At 39.2% G+C, this 24,580-nt stretch overlaps 2 protein-coding genes across 2 annotated transcripts in view; one reads left to right on the top strand and one right to left on the bottom strand.

Annotated features, from left to right (window-relative positions):
• lpxn (leupaxin) overlaps positions 1-12,334 on the bottom strand; it is a 55,306-nt gene extending 42,972 nt beyond the window's left edge. Inside the window, exons 1-2 of the mRNA XM_051946571.1 lie at positions 12,207-12,334; positions 11,403-11,498 (exon numbers count right to left, since the gene is read on the bottom strand). The gene's annotated coding sequence lies outside the window, so the exon portion shown is untranslated. The remainder of the gene's footprint in view (positions 1-11,402; positions 11,499-12,206) is intronic.
• A 59-nt stretch (positions 12,335-12,393) lies between these two features.
• Positions 12,394-23,671, top strand: scyl3 (SCY1-like, kinase-like 3). Its single transcript, XM_022203802.2, is given in 17 exon segments — positions 12,394-12,539; positions 12,663-12,836; positions 14,778-14,963; positions 15,197-15,310; positions 17,728-17,784; positions 17,870-17,972; positions 18,067-18,178; positions 18,256-18,333; positions 18,524-18,575; positions 18,577-18,651; positions 18,654-18,666; positions 18,793-18,983; positions 20,390-20,561; positions 21,306-21,470; positions 21,564-21,998; positions 22,001-22,323; positions 23,042-23,671. Coding segments are annotated over 16 exon segments (2,304 nt in total). The 5' UTR covers positions 12,394-12,539; positions 12,663-12,671; the 3' UTR covers positions 23,105-23,671.
• The last annotated feature ends 909 nt before the right edge of the window (positions 23,672-24,580 follow it).

Genomic DNA, 24,580 nt, shown 5'->3' with positions numbered 1-24,580 from the left:
GACGACATGCTCAACTATGACGTTTTTAGTCAGATTTTGGACGACACGCTAAACTATAACGTTTTTAGTCATATTTTGGACGACATGCTAAACTGTGACGGTTTTAGTCATATTTTGGACGACATGCTAAACTATGACGTTTTTAGTCAGATTTTGGACGACATACTAAACTATGATGTCTTTTGTCATATTTTGGACGACATACTAAACTATGATGTTTTTGGTCATATTTTGGATGACATACTAAACTATGACGTTTTTAGTCATATTTTGGACGACATACCAAACTATGATGTTTTTAGTCACATTTTGGACGACATACTAAACTATGAAGTTTTTAGTCATATTTTGGACGACATGCTAAACTGTGACGTTTTTAGTCATATTTTCGACGACATGCTAAACTGTGACGTTTTTAGTCACATTTTGGACGACATACTAAACTATGATGTTTTTAGTCATATTTTGGACGACATACTAAACTATGACGTTTTTAGTCATATTTTGGACGACATACTAAATTGATGTTTTTGTGATATTTTGGACAACATGCTAAACTGTGACGTTTTTAGTCATATTTTGGATGACATGCTAAACTATGATGTTTTTGTCATATTTGGACGACATACTAAACTATGACTTTTTTAGTCACATTTTGGACGACATACTAAACTATGACGTTTTTAGTCATATTTTGGACGACATGCTAAACTGTGACGGTTTTAGTCATATTTTGGACGACATGCTAAACTATGACGTTTTTAGTCATATTTTGGATGACATGCTAAACTGTGACGTTTTTAGTCATATTTTGGACGACATACTAAACTATGACCTTTTTAGTCACATTTTGGACGACATACTAAACTATGATGTTTTTTGTCATATTTTGGACGACATGCTAAACTATGACGTTTTTAGTCATATTTTGGACGACATACTAAACTATGACTTTTTTAGTCACATTTTGGACGACATACTAAACTATGACGTTTGTCACATTTTGGACGACATGCTAAACTGTGACGTTTTCAGTCATATTTTGGATGACATGCTAAACTGTGACGTCTTTAGTCACATTTTGGACGACATACTAAACTATGACGTTTTTAGTCATATTTTGGACGACATACTAAACTGATGTTTTTGTGATATTTTGAACAACATGCTAAACTATGATGTTTTTAGTCATATTTGGACCACATACTAAACTATGACGTTTTTAGTCATATTTGGACGACATATTAAACTATGATGTTTTTAGTCACATTTTGGACGACATACTAAACTATGACGTTTTTAGTCATATTTTGGACGACATACTAAAGTCTGACGTTTTTAGTCACATTTTGGACGACATACTAAACTATGATGTTTTTAGTCATATTTTGGACGACATGCTAAACTATGACGTTTTTAGTCATATTTTGGACGACATGCTAAACTATAACGTTTTTAGTCATATTTTGGACGACATGCTAAACTGTGACGGTTTTAGTCATATTTTGGACGACATGCTAAACTATGACGTTTTTAGTCATATTTTGGACGACATACTAAACTATGACTTTTTTAGTCACAGTTTGGACGACATTCTAAACTATGACGTTTTTAGTCATATTTTGGACGACATACTAAACTATGATGTTTTTAGTCATATTTTGGACGACATGCTAAACTATGACGTTTTTAGTCATATTTTGGACGACATACTAAACTATGACTTTTTTAGTCACATTTTGGACGACATACTAAACTATGACGTTTTTAGTCACATTTTGGACGACATACTAAACTATGATGTTTTTAGTCATATTTTGGACGACATGCTAAACTGTGACAGTTTTAGTCATATTTTGGACGACATGCTAAACTATGACGTTTTTAGTCATATTTTGGACGACATGCTAAACTATGATGTTTTTTGTCATATTTTGGACGACATACTAAAGTCTGACGTTTTTGGTCACATTTTGGACGACATGCTCAACTATGACGTTTTTAGTCAGATTTTGGACGACATGCTAAACTATGACGTTTTTCGTCATATTTTGGACGACATGCTAAACTGTGACGGTTTTAGTCATATTTTGGACGACATGCTAAACTATGACGGTTTTAGTCATATTTTGGACGACATGCTAAACTATGACGTTTTTAGTCAGATTTTGGACGACATACTAAACTATGATGTCTTTTGTCATATTTTGGACGACATACTAAACTGATGTTTTTGTGATATTTTGGACAACATACTTAACTGTGACGTTTTTGTCACACTTTAGAAGCCACACTATGACCTTTTTATTCATATTTTGGACGACATAATAAACTATGAAGTTTTTCTTTTACACATTTTGGATCACACACTAAACTGTGACGTTTTTGTTGTAGTTTGGATGACATACTAAACTATGATGTTTTTGTGATATTTTGGACGACATACCAGAGGCAGATCCCGATAAATTTTAGTAGGTGGGGGCTCTATGTGACCTTTTCATTTTGGACTGTTGACATTCAAATTATGACGGACTTGTTTCCTCGTTTATATGAATTACAGCATCATCAGCTGTAGCATCTGCCTGTTATGTAAAACTGGTAAGCTCAATGACAGCATCCTGGGGGAAATTAAGTGAGAAGTATTATGCGAGAACAGCACTATATACTGTCAATTTCCACTTCTTAGAATGTTTACTGCCAATTATTACACCTAAAATAGGAAATAACATTCTGTACTTTTAGCAACTCGCTCTCAGCTGTAAACCAGAAACATCATAGGGTTCTGTGTACTAATCAGTCTTCTTCAAAATGACTACTACCCAATATATAGTGAACAACAACAATCTGTACCCTTGATCTGTGGTAAAATAATCTGAAATGTTCTGTGCAGTAATGTAAATTTTAAAATACAATAAAATACAGTAAGCAACACTCTATACATTTATAACCTGAGAAAAACAATAAACAGTAGCAATACTCCATATTATTAAGTAATTTAATAGTGCACAGCTCAGCAAACATCATAGTGTTGTGCATAGAAATCACAAAAAGCTGCTCTCAATAATCTTTCACAGTGAGCAGATGTTCTTGTCTTGCAGGTCCATGGTCTAGACGTGGACATCGAACAGGCCGGGGGGTGGTCAGGCACCGTGGACTTCCTAGAGCACCTCCTCTTTTTGCATTCTTCATATGGGATAGAAATGAAGTAACATTGGTTTAGCACGTCCATCAAAGGCCTGTAGGTGTGAAGCAGGAAGCCCTCCACAATGAGCATGTGAGCCTCCTCCTCCTCCTTGTGGTCAGACTTGGGGATGATATCTGTGTCCAGGGTGTTATTAACGGCATGAGATTTCTCAAACTTCACCGGGTTCTCCAGCCACTCCTTCTCATCATGGCATCCATGTCCAGAGCAGTGATGACATCGTACTGCTTAAAGCCATCTTCACCAACTTAAATCTGATCTTGGGGCTTGATGAAGTCATCCTGATGGACCACACAGCAGTTGGGCAGGTTCTTGATCAGGCGGTTGGTGAGGGTGTTCAACATTCATAAGACATAATTCAACATGTTGCAAAAACCTACCATATGATGAACAAATGTAAAGTAGGCTGTGAAAAACACGAGAGTGGTTTTCTTTGAAAAAAAAAATTATGAATTTTGTCCAAAAAAAACCCCACCTACGTCGGAAAAAAAATGGAATTTTTCAACCTGTTGTAAAAACATGTTATATGATGAAATGATGTAAATTAGGCTGTGATGAACACTATGGTAAGGTTTTATTTTTAAAAATCATCATGAATTTTGTCAAAAAAAAACGTCATAGTATACTGTTGAAAGAAATCTGATTTTTCACCACGTTGTAAAAACATGCCATTTGATGAAATAATGTAAAGTAGGCCGTGAAAAACACTATGGTAAGGTTGTTTGTTTGGTTTTTTTGAAAAAAAATCATCATGAATTTTGTCCATGTTGAAAAAAAAATGCCATTTTTTCAACATGTCGTAAAAACATGGCATATGATGAAATAGTGTAAAGTAGGCCGTGAAAAACACCATAGAGCAGTTTTCTTTGAAAAAGAATCATCATCAATTGTGGACAAAAAAAACCCCAGCCCTCTGGACTTCCAGTAAGCTGTGTTCCTATTGGCTGTCCAGGTGGCTGCTTGGTGTTATCAGGAACACCTGAGCAGTTCAGTGTCTTCCTGCTTTATGTCTGCAGTCAAACATTTCCTCTGCTTCTCTTCACTGAACCTGGTTTGGCTCTGTTGCTTTAGTTTGTTCTTTAAGCGTTGGCTTGCAGCTTCCAGCAGTAAAATCCTCTTTAATGTGTTTCTTGGTGTGTTTTAGGGCTTTGTACTGGATAGTTGTTTTGGTAAATGTGGTTCTTTAGCCACAGTTAGCACATGGTGCTAATGTGTGCAGTGATTAGTGGACTTGGTGCAGCTGAGTTGTGTCTTTATCTTGGCTGTAGTGAGTCTTTAGAGGTTTTTGGTCGGACACATTCTGTATTCTTGTTTGTGAACCAACGTTGGTTGTCCAGAAGGTAAGAGTTCCTGTCCTGATTCTCTGTTTAAAAAGCTTCTCTGGTAGGCTGCAGGAGACTTTAGTGTTTGTGTTGTGCTAGTTTGGTTTTTGTACGGTTTCATTTGGACGACTATCTTGAGGCCCCTCCATGTGGTTTAGTGAGGTTTTCTGTCACAGTTCTACAAAGCAACCTGCAGCAGAAGAGACTTTGAGAGTTTCTAGGAAGTTCTGGAGACCAGACTTTAGAGCAGCACAAACATTTGTCAGCAGTTTGAGAGGTGAGCTTCAGAGTAGAAATGAGAAGGAAACCTTCTTGACCCATGTGGTGAGGTCCTGTACCAAGAGTTTGAGCAGGTTGTGAAGAGTCTGTAGTTCTTTGGTCTGAAAGCACCAGAAGAGTCGACTCATTAAAGGAGAAAACGGGAGGTATTGTTGGTTCTTCTGTCGCTCTGCAGTTTACAGTTTCCTTTGACTGAATATCAAGTTTCTATTTTAAATGATTTACAGTGTGATCCAAAGACTTCAATAAACTCCCTCCATCTCCTGGACGCAACATATTTTATTACCATGTTAAATCTTTTCTTTAAATATGTTTTTGAGTGTTAATAGTTTTAGCAAAGTTTTTTCTCTTTGCTTATGTTGTTTTGTCATCTGTGTGAAAGGTGCTAAACAAATAAAGCTGAATTGATAAACTGAATAACTGACACTCATGATTGTGACAACAGAAGTATTTTTATTGTGATTTAAGGGTTTGTTTCATTTTTAAGGTTGGGGTTAAAATCTTGACAAAAAAATGATTAAAGAAAATAACTACATTAAAAATCAATTAAATAAAAGGAAAAAAACATTTAATACAATAAAATGTTTAAAAAGAAAATTAAAAATTAAATACAATTAAATTATATTAAACAAACAAAATATTTAATTAGACAAACAAGATACAAAACATAATTATGAAATTAAACATTTTTAAACAAAAATATTAAACATTAAAGATGAAACATTTTAGATAATTAAACATTTAAAGATACAATTAGACAAGAATATCAAACATATAAAATACAAAACATTTAATGAGATTATTAAACTTTTAAAAAGATGAAATGTTTAATTCAAAAGTAAATGTGTAAGTTGAAAAATTAAATCTTAAAGACAAAACTTAAAATATGAAATAAACAGAAAATATAATAAAACATTTTTAAAAAATAAACATTAGAAGGTAGTGAAACATTTAAAAAGAAAACCCTTAAAGATTTAATCAAAAAAATTAAATATTGGGAAAGAAAAGGTAATTTTCCAAACAAGCCAATAAAACATTTGAAAAAAACAAACATTAAAAAGACAAAACATTTCAAAATCAAATCAGACATTAGAAAAGAATAAAAGATGAGAAAAGAGCAAAACTAAACATTTAAGAAGAATCAAACTAAAGACAAAACATTTGAAAAGACACCAGTTAGACTTTAGAAGATCAAATTAAACAGAAGAGACAATAAAATGATCAAAAAGAGCAAAAACAGATAAAGGTCTTAAAGCGTTTTCTAGTCTGAAAGGAAAACATCAAGTTTTTTCTTCAAGAATTTCCTCTTTTTGTGTTCTTGGTTTGACTGTGGACAGATTTACTAAGAGCTCATTTCAGAAAACTGCTTTCCAGATAAAGTCTACTCGTAGTTGAAGGCATCGATCAAACTAATGTTACCTTCTGATCTCCACAAACTTTACTGTTCAGTGAAGAGAATCAAAGTTTGTTCAGGATTTCTAAAGAACCCACAGGTGAAGGTCTGAGAAGAACTCAGATGGATGGTCTAAATGTGAAATCAAGACTCATGGTCACAAGTTTTAAGGCTTCTGTTAACCACGAAGTTCAAACTAACACAGAAGTACAGAAAAACTTTTAGGATTTCAGTCCTCAGACTGTCTCAAAGTTAAATTGAACAGAGATCTACTGTGGGACTTAGAAAATTTCAGCCCTCAGACTGTGTGAAAGCTCAGGTCCTGAGGACTCAGGAGGTCCGGAGGCTTTGGAAAGTCTTGGAACTGAGGGTTCAACCCTCCAGCACAAAGGCTGAAGTCCAACCTCATGAGAAAAACAGTCAAGATGAGACTCGAGTTACAAAAAAAAAAATCGAAAATGACAAAAAACAGATGATAAATGCGCAAAAAAAAAAAGAACTAGTATCTGAGTGAGTAGCTCAGGGGGTAAGAAGAGAGACTACCAAGTGGAAGGTAGCAGGATCAAGTTCTACCACTGGTATTTTTCTTTCTTTGTCTAAGTTTTTCAGAAAATTTAAGAAGGGTCTGGTCTTGAACTGGCAACCTGCAGCTCCATAGACAAACCCTGAACTCACTGAGCTACAGATCAGATAAAAAGAAATAAACTCGTCGTCCCTTTGACATCGTAGTTTCTGTTCCTAATAAAGTGACCACATGGGTGGAGCCAAGGCGGAGTCTGGATGGAGTCAGGGCGGAGTAGGCGGGGAGGTGGGTGGCGGCCTCCCCCCTCTACCCCCCCACCACCCACCACACCTTCCCCCGCCCGACGAGTTTTTTTGAAAATCCGAGTCTCGACGGGTTTCTCGACTTTCTGGAGTTTCCACCAGGTCGGAGGCAGAACAAGTTTTCATGAAGAGGTGTTGAAGTCAGCGAGGATGGAGTAACTTTTTACAGCGACTAGAAGGAAGACGACTAGAAGAGCAGGTCTTTAACCAGCATGCCTAAAATCCAGAGAAATGAAGGGAGGTCAACTTTTATCAGCCTCCATCCAGATGTTCAACTTGACATCTTTACTTTGAGATTTTTAGCGCCACAAACCTTTAGTATCACACTTTATTATCATTTATTAGGACTTTAATGGAATCCACCAGCAGATTTAGTTTTTGTTGACAAACTTTATTCTTGTCATCGTGGGACTGCAGGATTTAAAACTGTTCCTTCTATTTGACCTCATGTTTATTAGTTTTAGTGGAGAAAGTGATTTTAATTGTTGATTAGTCTCTTAAAAACCAAATAATAAATTGGATTAGTCAAGAGGTTTAAATTTCTTACTTTGTCATATTTTAAATATGACAATAAAATACAAAAATAAAGTGTCTTGAGACAATTTGACCTGTAATTGGTGTTATATAAATAAAACTGAATTTAAATTGTATGTATCTTGTAATGTTGGAGGAATTCAGCCATATATGTTAAAAAACACATTTTCTTTGTCCATTAATCTGTTGATTGTTTTCTCCAGTAATTCATTTCTTGTTTTGGTTTATAAAATGTCAAACCCAAATATATTCAGTTTACTGCCATAAAAACCAAAAAGATTTACATTCATGATGCAGGAATCAGGCAGTTTTTCACTTTTTATCTTAGTTTAGTCAGAAAGATAGTTGATAATGTGTGAACTGTTGCAGCTTGTGAGCCGTAGAAGGTTTTAATGTTTGAGGCCGAGTGTCAGAAACATTTAGAAACCAACATCAACTAAACACTCAAAGATTTGAACATCATTAAAGGGAAATCCAACTTTTGCATGACAATGTCGAATTAAAGGACATTTATTTCCAACATAAATGTGTGATATTCATTGTACTGTTACACCCAGTGTGACTCCTGTCCTATACTGGGATTCACAGCCAGCTAAACTCTCCCCTGTACCGCATCCTCCAAGGAACAGGCCAGTGTGGTAGTTGAACGGATTTTAATACAGAGAAGTGTGAAACTGAAATAAACATACAGAATGCGCTGGTCAATAACAGTACAAATTGCTTAAAACTTCAAACACATCAGTATTACAGGTAAGTACGGATTAATTTACATAAGAAAACCGCTGCAGGTGACTGGTGTTACAACTCGGCTCCAAAAGTCGCAACAAAACCAAGAGACAGCAATGGTGCGGCGACTAAAAACAGTTTATTGCCACGCAAACCAACCACATGGGCATTCAAAACCAAAACCCAGAATCATGCTACTGGAGCTCCACACAGCAGCAACACCTGTCAGAGAGCCAGTTTGAATAGAAGTGGGCCAGATTAAGTGCAGCTGAGCCACTAGATCGCAGGTGTGGCTCAATCAGGTGACGACTGGAACAGACACACCTGGTGTCCAGGTGGAGGGTCATCACACTGGTAAGCAATAAGGTACTTAAGTTGAATCAAAGCTAAACTACCCCAAAGCCTGAAACCGCGACTATTATTGTAAACATAAAAACAGACTGACACAACACTGCAAATGTATCATGGCAACTACAAATATACACTCCAACAATATTATCAGCATCTTTACTCACTTATTTTGCCACTCAAAGGGTTACGAACGAACTTTCAGACGGTGAAAAGAGACTAGCATTGTCGTGCTAATGGCTGAGGCAGCATCATCATATGAGCACTGACTGCAAAAAAATGATACCGGAGACAATTATGCCCCCTAGAGGCCCGGTGGTTCAAACTGATAAGTGACAGTTACAATACAGTCCCCGCACGGCATGATTATAAAATGCCACAATAACTTATGAACAGGAAACATTAATATCTCATCTCCTGGAGACAACGGAAGGATGCACTCAGAGGGGTCTGGAGAAAGTCTTCGTTGGACTTTGTTTATTAAATAAGACTTTCTCCAGACCCCTCTCAGTTTGCCAGCTCTGGAGCTTCTCTTCACATCGTCTTCACCTGGACTGGTTTGGTTGGCAGCATGTGCAACAAACATCTGAAAAACTGCACTTTAACATCAATGAATGACACTGAAGTTAAATCCCTACATAAATGAGACTGAGTCTGGATGTGCTGCTCTGTCATTAACTCCTAAGTTTAGGGAAAGTTCAAACTAAAGAGGACAGCTCAGAGAAGACTTGAGAATGAGCTTATTTTGAACAAACATCTCAGACTTTCTGAGCTTCAGTACCTCTGGCAAGATATTTTAACAACAAGCAACTCAAGAGATCCAGAAGTTGGAGAGAGTTAGCTTAAGCTGAGCCAAAGAACATGTGGGATGCTAACCTAGCAAACATTTCAGACTTTTCTCTGTGAATTCTGAGAAATAATTTCCTATTTAATGACAGAGCTACAGATCTGAACTTTAAATAGACTCTAATTCAGTGTCATCCATCCATATTAAAGTACAGTTACCCAAAATGTTTGTTGCATGAGCTCCAACAAATCCTGTCCAGGTAGAAGGCCACTTTGACAAACAGGAAGTGGAAAATACCAAGAAGATTTATAGAAGGGGGAACCGGACTGTACTAAGTGTAGTGAAGTATAGATGGGTGTTTTGTGGGTTTTTCAGGTTGATCATGATTATTAGTGAGATATAGCCTAGCCGCACTAGACAACCCACGGCAACGAATTAAATTCTCTGCCAGGGTCGGTCTAGTTACCCTCGGTAAGCCTCGAGGTTGGATGCTCCTAAAACTGGCCGACGAATCACCATGAAGTGTAGAGTCAGAAGGCGGACGTAACTAAGTGGCAACAGAGGTGTGACGATTCTGACATAACTGGAAACAACTAGCCTAGCTGCGCTAGACAACCCTCAAATTTAACGTGGAATTCCAGTCTGGTGGATCTGGGTACCTAATTCAACACATTGTATTGATAGGTTTGCTCACAACCTCGCTCAGGGACAAAATTCCATCCATCCATCCATTCTCAATACACCGCTTTATCCTCACTAGGGTCGCGGGGGGTGCTGGAGTCTATCTCAGCTGACTCCAGCGAAGGCAGGGGACACCCTGGACAGGTCGCCAGTCCGTCACAGGGCTACATATACAGACAAACAATCACACTCACATTCACACCTACGGGCAATTTAGAATAATCAGTTAACCTCAGCATATTTTTGGACTGTGGGAGGAAGCCGGAGTACCCGGAGAAAACCCACGCATGCACAGGGAGGACATGCAAACTCCATGCAGAAAGATCCCAGACCCATCCTGGGATTTGAACTGGGGATCATCTTGCTGCAAGGCCAAAGTGCTAACCACAACCTCACTGTGCAGCCGGACAAAATTCCCCAGGGTCTTAAACCCCGCTGAACCAAGGGCCGGACGTTTGTCTCGCCTTCCACAGACAAACACTTGAATTTGCCTCAAACGTTGTTCTCAAAGGTGGAAGGACTCACAGGCTGTCCCCTAAGGTCGACTCTCCCTCCTTTAAAGGGTGACTCAAGTATATTACCCAATCCACATGCCCGATGCCGCCTCTTACAGCAGTAAACTAGCACCAAGAAGCTACTGAAATCCACATGTGTAGTGCGCCGTACTGGCCTCTTGAGGGAGCCGACTGGCATTTAATATCCAAAATCAATATCAGACAGTCACAGATTCTATATCATAGAATTTATTATTCAAAAATGTGTTTTTTTAGTTTAACATGTACAAAATCTCGCCAAACTCAAACATGGCAGTTTGCAAAATTTGTTAAAAATTTGCACTTATCAGTCTTTGTTGTGTGGAGATCCTGTTCGTGACGCCAGATTTGTTAGGGAATTCTGCGATGTCGAAAGAAGAATCAGGAGGCAAACTCAGAGACGCTCTGGAGACTCAGATGGAGAAATGATACAGCGAGCAACACAGTGATGTGAGCACTGGCAGCATCAGTTCTGAGGAGTCGCTCTGGCTTTGGGCTTATACACAGTTTGAGAGGCATGCCATGTTTAAGGCTACACTCCAAATATGGTAGCAGGACTGTTAGTTCAGGATCCATCTGAACAGGAATACAACAATATAACCTTGTCATTCTTACCTTGTCAGCCAAACACTTGCCTTTCATTCCTATGTTATCTTTTCCAAGCGTCTGTCTGTCTCAGGGTCATATTAGGGACTGAGCGAGCATAAACAGGTTTGCAGAATTCGGGATGACTTGGCACCTACATTTTTTCCTTAACACCAGTCAAACTCACCAGGTTTAAAATTATCACTGCAGAGCACCCACTCATCGTTGGCAGCAAACCCCTTTCTCCTCAGAGCTCCTCCTCAGCCCATAGTCTCTGGGAAACCTACATGGAGTAAGAAAAGCAGACAGACAAGTAAATAAGTCTGTACACAACATATTTAAAAAGAAATCATGATAATAAATTAAGTACAAAGAACTGAATTACCCAATATACTGGAGACCAAAGTTATTTAATTTGATAAGTACAACCTTGTTTAGTAACATTTCAATTATTTGAGAGCAGTCCTGAAGAACTGCTGTAATCCCAATTATAGAATCAGTTTGGAGGAAGAACACAGATTGTAATCTGGATTTATATGAGTTAGGCACTTATGGGAACTGCAGCTTTAAACTTTCGTGGTCGGAATGTCAGCTGCCAGGTGTTATGGCTTTAACTGCACGGTTTATAAATGGTCTGCTAACTTTACTATAGCGGGTACTCCCCCTGGGCACACGGCGGACCACAAACTTTCATTTCGTCAAACCAAAGCAGCACAGAATTTCATAATTTCAGGTTGATAGTATCAGTTTCTACTTTGTTTTTAGTCTCCATATGGCAACTCTCCACAGTCATACCTGCGTTGCCTCACACCACTTCGGTTGCAACCATTAGCGAACATCGCGGGGGTGTCTTTGTGTTTGTATGATTTTGACACTTACATTGAAACATATTAGTGTTGCCTGTTATGCTTTAGAGATATTAATCTTTTCAATACTAATCGTAAATGTTTAAAATTTCACATAAATCAGTCCTTGGACACTTATTACTAACCGTGTTGAGCGTAATACTCCGCCCGGCTCTGTGAGTTCGTCCTTTACCGGAACGGTCAGTGTTTACAGCGCAGCTTTGGCTCCACGTTAGCATCGCTGGTGTGAGAAGCAGTGAAATAGAACTGTTCGCCCCCACTTTTTTAATCGGTTTAGAGAGTTTTCAATCGCTGTTTCGATTTTGTGGTAGACTACGACTAGCATGAGTATTTGGAGGTGGAAAAGCGACCGACGATCACAGCAATGAGGAGCTGGCTAACGTAGCGCCGAGGTTAGCCAGCTAGGCAACTAACAGCAGCAGCTAACTTCTAGTACAGCATCCAGCGCAGTGAAACAGGTACTAGAGTGACAGCCTCTCTTCATAACACAGCTTTATATCTACAGGTTTGACCACATCCTCTCACAATAACACATATCACGCTTGCCTTGCCCGCCCCTCCACGTTGACCTGCCGCTCCAGGAACAAGTCATGGGTGCGGAGAGCAGCGCGGTGCGGAGCTGCACCCTAGAGGAGCCGCTCCTGACTTCGCCCTCCGGACTCACCATGTACTCGGCGGTGCTCCAGGATGGAAAGCCCGCTTCTGTGTTTGTTCACAAGCGGGGCAATGAGGACAAAGTCAACAAAGCTGCCAAGGTAAGTGTGATAACGCCTGTCCGGATGCCATCTCACCGGTAGTAGTAATTATTTATCTTGTCTTGCACTTTAAAGTGATCAGTCTGCATACAGGTGCACCTCCACAAACTGTTCACATCTGTGGTAAGACTGAGAGTCTCGGGGTGGCACACAAAAACCCAAAGCTGTAGCTGGATTTCAGGAATTCTATTTTGCTATTATCGTGTAGAGACTTGTTGATAGAGTTAAAAACTGCATAGTGATATACCTTTTTCTTGCTTTATAGTGAATGTTACCAATTGTTCAATATTTACAAACAGATATAGTTAACATTTGTTTGCTGAGGTGCCCAGGGGAGAGGATATGGTGGTGTATTTGAGGGGATTATTTCAATATTTAAAATTCTCTCCATGTGTGATGATCATTTCTCTTACTAAAGCCAGTTGTGTTACTGTAACCAAATGCCACTTTTGTAAATATCCTGGTGTAAAACAGCAACAGTTCTCTCTATAAAAGACAATGTGACAGAGAAAATATTGTGGCTTGAGGAAAAAAATTGACTTTTACTGTAGTAAAATATCCAGCTTTGACGGAGCTCAGAATTCAGGTGTAATTTATGGTTTAACTGCAGCTGATAAACTGCGACAATGTGTGAGACAGCTCACCTGTCTGAGGAAAAAAGGTACACAATGCTATTTACTGTTAAGTCCTGTTTGATCTGGCACATCTCTCTCACTTTGGAGACACTTATGTGGCGCTTACTGCTATGTATTGCTGCAGGCATTTAATAAACCCATAGGAAAGACTCCTAAAACAGCTGGAAGCAGCAAACTAAGCTGCAGCTCCTGTTAGTGCCTTGGGTGTACGTGTGCACCCTCATCAACCAAAGTGTCAAACTGTTTCTTCTGTATATGAAGAGCTGCTACAGTCATCTATGATGATTTCACTTGCACTAGTGCTCTGCAGTTGCATCCCTGAAACTTAGAGATTGGCGTTTCAGTGATAATCTATAAGATCCAGGATCACCAAAGAGATTTCAGTGATGTTCATGGAGGTGCTTCTGTCTGCATGCACTTATTTGACACCACAGTACTTCAGAGTGGTGCAAAACAAATGCCAGTGCCGACTCCCCCCATACAGCACTGCCTTTACACAGTTGATTTTTCCCTCATTCTTAAACTCTAAAAGTAAAATCTGCAGCGATAAAGGTCTCATGTTAAAAGACAGCTCAAGTTTTCCACACAGGATGTGATCATCTGTGGCATTATGTATACACGACAAATATTCAGTTTCTGGATTTCAGCATAGTTTGTGCACCTGCTTTGCTTCATAAAGGAGCCAACTACAAATTCAGTACGACCAAATGCATTACTACAAAAATCAGCAAATAGAAATGCGTCCTTTAACTACAGCTTTGGCAGTAACTACTAGACCACTTGCCGTTTTCTTTTACAAAGTCTAGACCACATTCATGAGTTTGTTTGAACGTTATCTCAGTGGTTTAAATAATTGCAGCATCTTTTAAAAGACATGAAAAAGTGTAATAAATAAATATAAATAATTCAATTCAGGCAGTAAGCTATGTTTAAAAAAAAAAAAACATTCAACAGTAAACTCAACAACTCCGAAAAGTAAAGAGTTGTGATTTAATGAGAAGGCAGCTATTTTGGTGCTTAATAAGGATACAGTCAGAGAGTCTGCTGTCTGCTACAACCTTAAGAAAACAACACAGTATGGTTTTAGCAAGACCTGTAAATGAAAAGGGAGAAAATGGTGGTCACAGTGCTTTAATTACTATTTCTAAAGCTGTATGTTAGGTCGAGTACTATGCAGTGCCATCAAGTCTAATGTACAAAAGTATATCTACAAGCTTGCATTTGAACTAAATGGTCTGTAGTTTGTTTGAAATCTTAAATATGTGTTACAGGCACATTCCCTTAATTCCCTTTTCATTTCCTGCAGCACCTGAAGACACTAAGGCATCCATGTCTGCTGCGCTTCCTGTCCTGCTCGGTGCAGGACGGCGGCATCCACCTGGTAACTGAGCATGTGCAGCCCCTGGAGCTGCTGCTGGACAGTCTGTCCCCGGAGGAAATCTGTGCAGGCATCTACGACCTGCTGCAGGCACTGGTCTTTCTGCACGAGAGGGTAGAAAAAAGAGAAGAGCTTTTCTTCTGTCACTCCCAAGCAATCCCTGCTTGATTATCTTAATGAATGTGATTTAAACAAAGATAAAGAACAACCAGTTAGACATTATGATAGGAAGGAAATTTACTGACGTGCTGTTTCATGTTTTTCATTAGTCAGACTGTGGTGTCCATTTGTCTGGTCATGTTAAACATAAAAGAATACGTTCAGAATTTGTTTTCTTTTTCCTTTAGGGTAAATCAAGCCACAACAACGTCTGTATTTCATCTGTATTTGTCAGTGAAGATGGCCATTGGAAACTGGGAGGGATGGAGACCGTCTGCAAGTTCTCTGAAGCAACTCCTGAGGTAAAGAGTAAACATTTTGCTGAGACATCTATGTGAGCATTTTGTTTCTTTCTTCTTTTTTATTTATTAGAAAATCAAAAACGCACAAAAAGCTTCCCACTGAATTATTGGCTGCTCTGAACTGTTGGACAAGCAAACATTCAGTCCTCCTTGAAATAGTGCCTCTGGATGAAGATACACAAACAAAAATATCTAGTCATGTACTATTCTTGTGTGGAAGAATGTGGCCTCAGAAGCTTGTGTTGCTCCCTTTAGCAGAAATACCTTCATAAAGGCATTTTGTATTGATTGTTCCACATCTCCTTTTTGTCATCAGATTGCTAAAATCTTGACCACATATGCATGCAAAAGTTACCTTTAATGCATATTAACACAGGACTATTTAGCACAGATGTAAATCCTGTGAAGACAATTTGGGATTCTTAAAGACGTATTTTCTGTTGATTTGTAAATTGGCAGTCATTTCAAATTGAACACCACTTTTTGAAGATTTTCCTGACACTGGAATGGTATATTAAATGATTTGGAGATTTTTTGAAATGCTTTTGCCAGACTCATAGCTATCTACACCCAAGCTCTTTAGATCTTGGTATGGCAGCACCACACACTTCAGTAACAAGGAACAAACCAGAAGCTTGATGCCAGAGGTCTGGATAAGATGGTTTAATCTCTCTAATCTGAGGAGGTTCATTCAGACCATTGGCACTGAATCTGGAATCTATTATTGTAATTTTATGGTTATTTACTTTTCCATGTGACTCATCTATTTGAGTACATCACACTTATCAAGAGACACTATTTCAAAACGGACGAGGGGTTTAAATGTAACCCACTTCTGAGTACGTACATGTCACTACCTAGGTTCGTAGGAGCTGGGAGTAATAGCAATAACCACTGGACACAGGCATACATTGTTATTGTGAACTTTAGTTTTAAAAACTAAACAGTGCACAACATCAGTATAGTACAATACCTATGGGTCCAATAAACTGAGAAAAAAACATAAAATGTCCATTAGAAGTTGTTCCTGTGGAACTGGTTCGTTGTGGATCCAATCAGAGTTCAACTCAATAAGTCAAGGAAAGGTATCCAAGTGGGCTCTCGTTGGTGTCGGTCAGTGGGACTGACACAATCCTACCACAGAATCCGCTGAATGGTGTGGTGGGAGCTCAAAGTTCGACTGCGAGGCTCGCCATCAACTGGATCGCTGGTCAGCCTCGTTGGACACCAGGGCTGGAGCTACACAATTTCCAGGCATCAAATAAGACCTGACCTGTACTTGCAAAACAGGTCTATAGTCCAGGTTCTAATAAAATATCATTCAATGAGATTCATTCAAAGTGTTGTACAACATTAAAATGTATCTTTTCTGTTTGGAAACAAAACACTATAGTTTACAAAGTTGATAACCAGTTTTTCCAAAATGAATGTTGATAGTGTCAGAATATACCATTTGAACTATTGTAATGCAGTAAAGTGCAATGGTAAGATCACATTTTACCATTGAATTCACTTTTTTTTTTTTTTTTACAAAGGACACATTACCCTTTCAGGCATTCTTCCATATGTATTGTCTCTCTTTTTAACCCTTTTTTAGCATAGGGATTTGAGATTTTTAATGAATAAATGAATTACATTGTTTTTAATTCACAATTTTAACACAAATTACAGCTTTGCTGCTTTTATCCATTCCAAACTGATTAAAATGACATTTTACCTTTTTGTTGAGCATGGTTTTGACCTTTCAGTCTCATATAGCAAAAATAACTAGGCGTTTCACATGTGCTTATTTTAGTATACAGGATAGATTAATATGAATTTTCAAGTCAAACTTATCAATAAAAGCTTTTAACATTGATTCTTCTAAAACAACATAAAATGTGCGATACACGGTAGCATTGAGCTAGCATGGTCACCGCGTGACATTTCCACATACACACACTCATTAGAAAACAAGCAGGAGCTAGCTTACCAAGAAGGCGGTTTTCTTTTGGAGAAGGCAGGACAATTAAAAGTGCGTCTGCGACGGTTCTCCACCTCTAAAACGGAATTTCAATCGTTTATATAATCGACTAAGTAATTTCTTGGTTTTTCGTGCAAGACGAACAGTTTGTCATACCTTTTTCTCTCGTTTTCAACTTTCACAGCAGCAGCATTAGTGATGCTAAGCTACGTCGAATGTTTAAGCGCATTGCTTCGTCTCATCCAAATAAAGTTCCGGGTTTCAAAATAAAACTCAGAATACGTGAGGTGGAACTAACTAATGATCAGAAATGAATAAAAATGTTTATTTAACCTTTCTTTTGGCGGGTTACATAAACATGCTGCAAAACTTAACAATTCCATGAAATGTAGTTGCTCTTCGTGTAACTGTATAGTTTAATGTTTTGATATTTGTGTTTTTTTTAACTCTCCAGTTTCTCACAAGCATTCAGAATGCAAGAGAAGCCCGTTGTGTTCCTCCAGAAGAGCAGGTAAGCAGGTTAAAGATAGTGACACATAGGAAAAAAAACATTCTGCTTTGTTCACAAGTTTTTTTAAGAAACATGCTGTCAACAGGTCGAGGGCTTTAAAATCCTTCCAGACAAACATGCTCACTCTCGGGACTGTTATTCTTTTGGAATGATGATGGACGCCCTTATTCCTCTCCTGAGTGGCTACGGTGAGTAGAGAAGACTTCAACCACCTGTTTGTGCAGTTTAACCTGTGTATACACTCTCATGCAGTGAACCAACTCGTTCTGCTGTGGTTTCCAGTGTCGCAGGAGCTGTCTGACAGCCTGACAAAGACCCTGCAGGCCGGCCTGCTGAACTCTGACCCCTTGTCTCGACCTCCGCTCAGCTCCTTGCTGACTCATGACTTTTTCAGGTCTGTGTTTATTGTTGTTGCTGTCAGGACATACTGAGAATTGATTTGCTTTTAAACACTGATTTTTCTGTGAATAGAAACGACTTCCTGGAAGTGATGAATTTTCTGAAAAGCCTGACCCTAATGACGGAAGAAGAAAAGAATGAATTCTTTAAGTAAGAAACGGCATGGTTTTTATTTTTTCAATGCACCATTTTGTTCTCAATGCAGTGTAATCATGTAAAACAAAGTGTTTTGACTATTTTTTCGAGCTAATCCAGAGTTTTAGTTAAATATAAATGGTCTTGTATGTTGTCTTTGTGAATCTTTACCTACACCTTACTTAATGTGCCAACTGTGTTTTAGGTTTCTTCTAGACCGGGTCCAGAGCCTTCCTGAAGAGCTGATAGCAGCACGGCCTTGTTCCCAAACTCCTCAACTCTCTCGTTTTTGCAGAACCCATGGCTGTCAAAAGCTTCCTGCCTTCATCTGCTAAAGGCCAAAGAAGGGTAAGATGGCAACTCTTTTCTCTTGCTGCTAGCAATAACACATCTTAAAGAAGAATAAAAATGCAGTGTGCTAGCTGAGAGCTACAGATGCTGTATAAAACTTCTGTATTTCGTCTGTGTGGACAGATTCCAGTGGTGGTGGTAGCAACGAGGACTGCCTGCTGTCTGTGTCCCTGTACCGCAAACATGTGATTCCCCAGCTTCTTAAGCTCTACAAAGTCAATGAAGAACACGTCCGGATCGTGCTGCTGGCTCACATCCACATCTACGCCGAGTTCTTCTCCCTCGATGAGCTCAAAAACCAGATCCTACCTCAGGTGGAGTGTCGACATAGAAGCACAATTTGTCGTCAATAATGAATAAGTTAAGGGATAGTTCAACATTTTGGGAAATTACCGTTATCCGTTTTTTTGGTTGAGCTATAGAAGAGAGCATTGATACCACTCTTACTTAAGGAGCTACAGCCAGGCAGCATTTAGCTTAGCTTAGACACGTCGCACACTACAGGAATTTTAAAGTCCTCGCTGATTTTGAAGTCGGGCGGCACCTAAAGAGAAACATATTGTTCTCTCTAATCTCAGACTTGCACACATTACAAGATTAGAAAATAACACAACACAAACTACAGGAAACCATTAAGCCTACTGTTCCAGAGGGAGCATCATGGAGCAGAGCACCACCTCACCTGACCTCATGGAGAGCAGATGGAATGTAGATGGAGAATGTGGTGCAACAATGATGACATAACGCTTGCCGTGGGAAAGAGATAAAACATCATACATGTTTGATTATAACTGGGGCTGGCCCTGTTAAATCTGTAAGCGTTTAGAGAGATGTAAGAATAGAAACTCCTCACATCACCAAATGATCTGGTCTGATCATCCTCAGATTGTCAGGAGGGATAAAACAGAAGTAAATCTGCAGGAAACTCCTAGAGTGTGTCCCTGGTCTTTGTGTAAAGGCCGGACACAAGAAGAAAAAGCACAACCAGCTCATTCCTGTCTAAACATCTTACCAACATCTAAAATTTGACTAGGATCCACTGGTCTAGTGCATGTCAAATGATTAAAATATAGTGAAAAAGATAAATATTTGTGTCCAGTTATCAAAGAAAGCAAATATTTAATATATTCTAGACTGAACACATGTCAAGTAAAATGTTTTCCTATGTTAATTTCAATAATTGGACTTAAAGGTAAGAAAGTTTGAACAAATATATCTCAAAATATGAAAGTATTTCATTTTGAAACTCTAAATATAGTGTGTTTTTCAGTCTCGTTCAGTACGCACAACCACAACCACGCACTTCATGTTTTTATCTGCTGACAAGCTTTATGAAGATGCCGATTTCCTTTTCAAGGAGCCCTCAGTGCCAAAACTACTGCCAAATATATTTTCCAACTCGCCTGATATATTTCCTTAGAAAATATCCTAATAATGTCAGATTTTCATGAGCTATAAGCCATAATCATCCCAATTAAAACAATAGAAGGCTTAAAATATTTTACTTTAAATGTAATGAATATAGAATACATGAAATTTTACGTTTTAGAATTAAGGTACGAAGGAAAAACATTTACGATACTCCAATTGTTTCTAGTATAACATCAGGAAAAATGATGCATGTTTTTTTTTTTTTTTAACTAAATATGGAAAAATTACTTAAGTCATACTGCAACGCTTTCGGAATTGTCTAATCTCCTTTGCTTGTTGCTGTCTGCAGGTTTTGTTAGGAATGAGAGACACCAATGATTCTCTGGTTGCCATGACGCTGCAGAGTCTGGCGGTGTTGGTGCCCCTGCTGGGGGCTCAAGTGGTCGTGGGTGGGGAGAGAACCAAGGTCTTCAAACGCACCACGCCCAACTTTACCAAGTCAACCGAGGTGACCCCTGAAAGTAAGCAAAGCTGGTCTTTTATTAACACTGAAAGCTGCTTTATTAGTAATGTTTAAAGACATAAAGATGTCTAGTGTGTAGAGTTTCATTAAGAAATGTGATTGCACAGCTCACTTTTTTTTTCCTAATTTTGCAGTTGCACAGCGCCTTAGATTCACACATTTTCTTACTGTTCAATGATGACTCACTGCATGATGCTGCCTCTTACTAAACGGAGATATTAGAACAACTGGCAGCACTGACTACAAACAAATTGTCCTAGAATTGTTTCATTTTTGTTGTTTGGAAGTGTGATTTCAGACTGAACAAAGTTAGACTGTTTGTCTCAGTCGGGTTGCTCAACAGTTCAAATAACAAATATTGGTTTCCTTTGGTTTTGAAGGATTATCTCTGCAAATTTTGAGCTCAGGCTTTCAGGAATTCAGCAGTGTAGGGCTCAGATACTTCAAAACCAGTTTTACAAGTAAAATCTTGACTCATCATCGGGTAAGGATAGGAAGGGGAGGCACCGTTTTGTTAGTCTAGGCCAGAGTTTGTTGTACTGTCACAAAGGCAGGCTCAGGTATTGTGAGAGTATCAGCCCAAACTAGAAAATCTGGATTTAGGAAAGTGAAATTTTTCTCCAGTAATCCCCAATTACCTACTGTTCTGTCAAGTGTGCTAGAGTGTGTTGCTCAGCTAGTAGTTTTTTGGAAAGGTACCATTTGGGCGACACTGATCTAATTTAATCTGTTTTTTTTTAAGCTTCACCTGTCCATATAGTTGGAGGCTCCCACCCTCAGATGGCCCAGCCTTCCAAAGTGTTGAATTTGTTCCCCAGACCGTCGGGGACTGAAGCCTTGGTTCTCGATCACATGGATAGCTTAGCAGGCACGAGGGAGACACCCAGAAGTATCACCCCAATATCGGGTAAAACACTCCCTTAACACTTTTAATCTAAATAAACTTGTTGATTTTTTTTACACCTGGATCTCATTCTGTCTTTTCTGTCCTGTTTTCCAGACATCAGTAGACAGATGTCTCTCCCTTTGAATGGCTTCCATCAGGACAGCAAGTTGGAGCCGCTGTCATACAGCCCAGAGCAGGCCGACAGACTGGAAGGCACAGTGGAAGACTGGCCTGACTGGAGTGACCCCGAGGAGAGCGAGAAACGAGACGGACAGTCCATCCAGATCCACATTCAGGCCTCAAAGAGAGTCGATCCAGTTGACAGCAGACTCCCGCCCGCTCATCAGAACACAGAGGAGGAGCCGTGGGATGACTTTGAGGACACTGAACCTACCTCAGATCTCTCCCCTACAGCTCCTTTACCAGACCCCGTCATACTTACGCCACCCAGAGGGGGCACATCTGTTCCTGAAGCACAGAGACTGGGCTCCTCCAAACCCCTTAAACTGACCTCAACACTGCGACAATCGTCACAGAGGAAGTCCTCATGGACAGCAACTGGGCTCAGGAGGAGATTGAGTCGCAGAAATCACACAACCCATCGAAACCCAAACCTGCAGTGCCACAGAAGAACGGTGGGATTGGAGATCTGGGAGAGGAGTTCACTATCAAGGTGAAGAAAAAGGTGGAGCAAGACCCGGAGCTGGATCTGTTTGCAGACATGGTGCCGGACATCAAGCTGTCCTCTCCAGCTCTGCTGCCACTACAAGAGAGCAGCGCGTCGTCTCCAGACAACACAAAGTCTCTGCAGACTGACTCATCCATCGATACTTTAACCCTCACTGCCAAGTTTGCAGCAGTCAACATCACAGAGGTGAGTGTGTGGTGATGTCCTTCAGATTTTACCTGCAGTGTTTGTTTTGGATGACTGATACTTTCTTGGCTGCCGCAGCAATTTTTAGTCCCTTTACAAATCAAACATGCAAAAACATGGATTTTTACACACAACTTATCCTTTGTGATCCACAAATATGAAGCAGTGTCTAATGTAAGCCTCTTTAAGGCATGTTTTTGGGTTGAGTCATTATATTTTTAGAGGCATCAGGAGTTTAACTGTCCTATTTTACAAGCTCAAATGCAGGAAAAGAAAAAGATTTTGTGTGGAATTTAGCATTCAATCTACCTACTATGCCAATAATCAAAACTACTTAATTCAATTGACATTCCATTGTTTTGTCAGTTACCTCCGTCCAAAAGTATAAAAGGGAAAAAGGAATGGTGATGGATTGGTTGCCACAACTATTACAATCAAACCACAATTAAAGGAATAAAACATACTTAGGTTAAAAGAGAACCTTTTACAGCCTATTTGTAACACAACTAAGGTAAAGAGAACCTTTTACAGCTATTTGTAACACAACTGGAAGCAGTTTGAACAGTGTGAGAGCCAAAAAGCTAATGTGAAAATACAGGTTTGCACACAGTTTAAAAAAGCAACTGTCCCTATTAATGACTGCACTGGCATCAGCTGGAGGATTTTTCCTCTGTACCTCTCAATGATGATTGTGTTTACATTTACTTTTCTCTCCCAGACTGAAACAGATGGCTGGGGAGACGGAGATGACCTGAACTGGGAGGATGAAAACGCCTGGTAATGACGTCTGATGCATCATTTCCATCTGGATCGAAAGACTAACCACTGGAAACTCGAATCCACGCACCACATCTGGAGTGCCACTTCTCAACAGACCAGTAAAGTGGGAAGTAGCTTCTCATTTGACATGATGGCAGTAAGAATGCTAATGACTGGGACGTTCTGCCGATTCTCCGACGTTTATCATCAGTATGTTCATTATGAGAACTTGCTCTTCAACTGGACTGGTTGGCTGCTTATCAGATGGTGCTAGACTTGGACACTAGAAGCCATTCGTAAATATTTGCCAATTGATATTAGTCACCTCAAGATGACCGAGTTCCTTAATCAGAGGTAAATGTCATGTTTTCATCTGCTCTCCTCTCATTTTTTTTTTTTTTTTTTAAATGTGCCAACTTTACTACTGGCATTAAGATCGAGATACATTTGTTGGCAAGACATGTGTCCAAAATGAATCAGGTTTGATTAACAGAAGGCTTGCACTTTGAATGAATGTGAAATAGGAATTACATAATTTATTAGTAGTGTTTTGGTTGCTGGTGAAATAAACATTTTACTGTATGAAAGATGTCGCTCTTCTGTTTTACAGTACGACACATTTTCCACTGGTACTGAAGGCTGTTTAACCTGCTGCTAAAAGAAATTTTTAAACAAAGCTTGGTAATCAAAGAAGTTTAATAAACCGTAACACAAACCAAGAATGACAGATTTAAAAAGAGGAGAAACTATTGTCAATAGCAGCAAAAGTTCTGCAGACGTCCACAGACCGATCAGACAGTTTTTTTTTTTTTTTTCTGTACAGAGAGTAAATATTCTGAGTCTGCAGCTGCTAGGCTTGTGTGTCTGACCGTACTGATGTGGGTTATGAGGGTCTGCAGCTCCCGTAGTCTGGATTCCAGCCACGGTGGAGGTGGTGCATTGGTGTTGGCTTTTACCCTCAGTGAGAGCCTGGAGGCTTTTAAAGCACTCTCAGCTGTCTGGATGTAGCGGCTGTACTCCTCCTCTGCACTGGTCTGCCTGCCGAGCTTTCTTTGGGCACGGGCTGAGAGGGAGGAATAATTACAGTGAACACAGATCTTTTTGTGAATTAAATTCTCACTCATACAACTTCACCACAACATCTTGCTTTTGCTACGTGAAGTTTGACGGGATAGACCGATCATTGGCTTGGCTGATAGTCGTGGCTGATATTTGGCAATTTTTCCAAATTTCAGCATTTTTATTGATCGATCATTGATAAATTAAATGCGCTACTTCAGGTCTGTGGTCTCAGAAATGTCTCAAGCAAACTGAATGAGAAACAAGGTGTTGCTACAAACCAGGAAAGTAGCTTCTCTCACAGTGGCTAGGCTATGCTAACGGCTAGTGGCCTAAGTTAGAAGGCAGTCACTGATTACCTGAAAACAGTCAGGAAAACAATAATATGGCAAGATGTGGACCTAACTGTGCAATAAAAATGAAAGAATAGTGAAATATG

The sequence above is a fragment of the Acanthochromis polyacanthus genome, chromosome 4, assembly GCF_021347895.1.
Source record: "Acanthochromis polyacanthus isolate Apoly-LR-REF ecotype Palm Island chromosome 4, KAUST_Apoly_ChrSc, whole genome shotgun sequence".
In the NCBI taxonomy this organism is placed as follows: Eukaryota; Metazoa; Chordata; class Actinopteri; family Pomacentridae; genus Acanthochromis; species Acanthochromis polyacanthus.
This window is presented reverse-complemented; position numbering and strand designations above follow the sequence as displayed.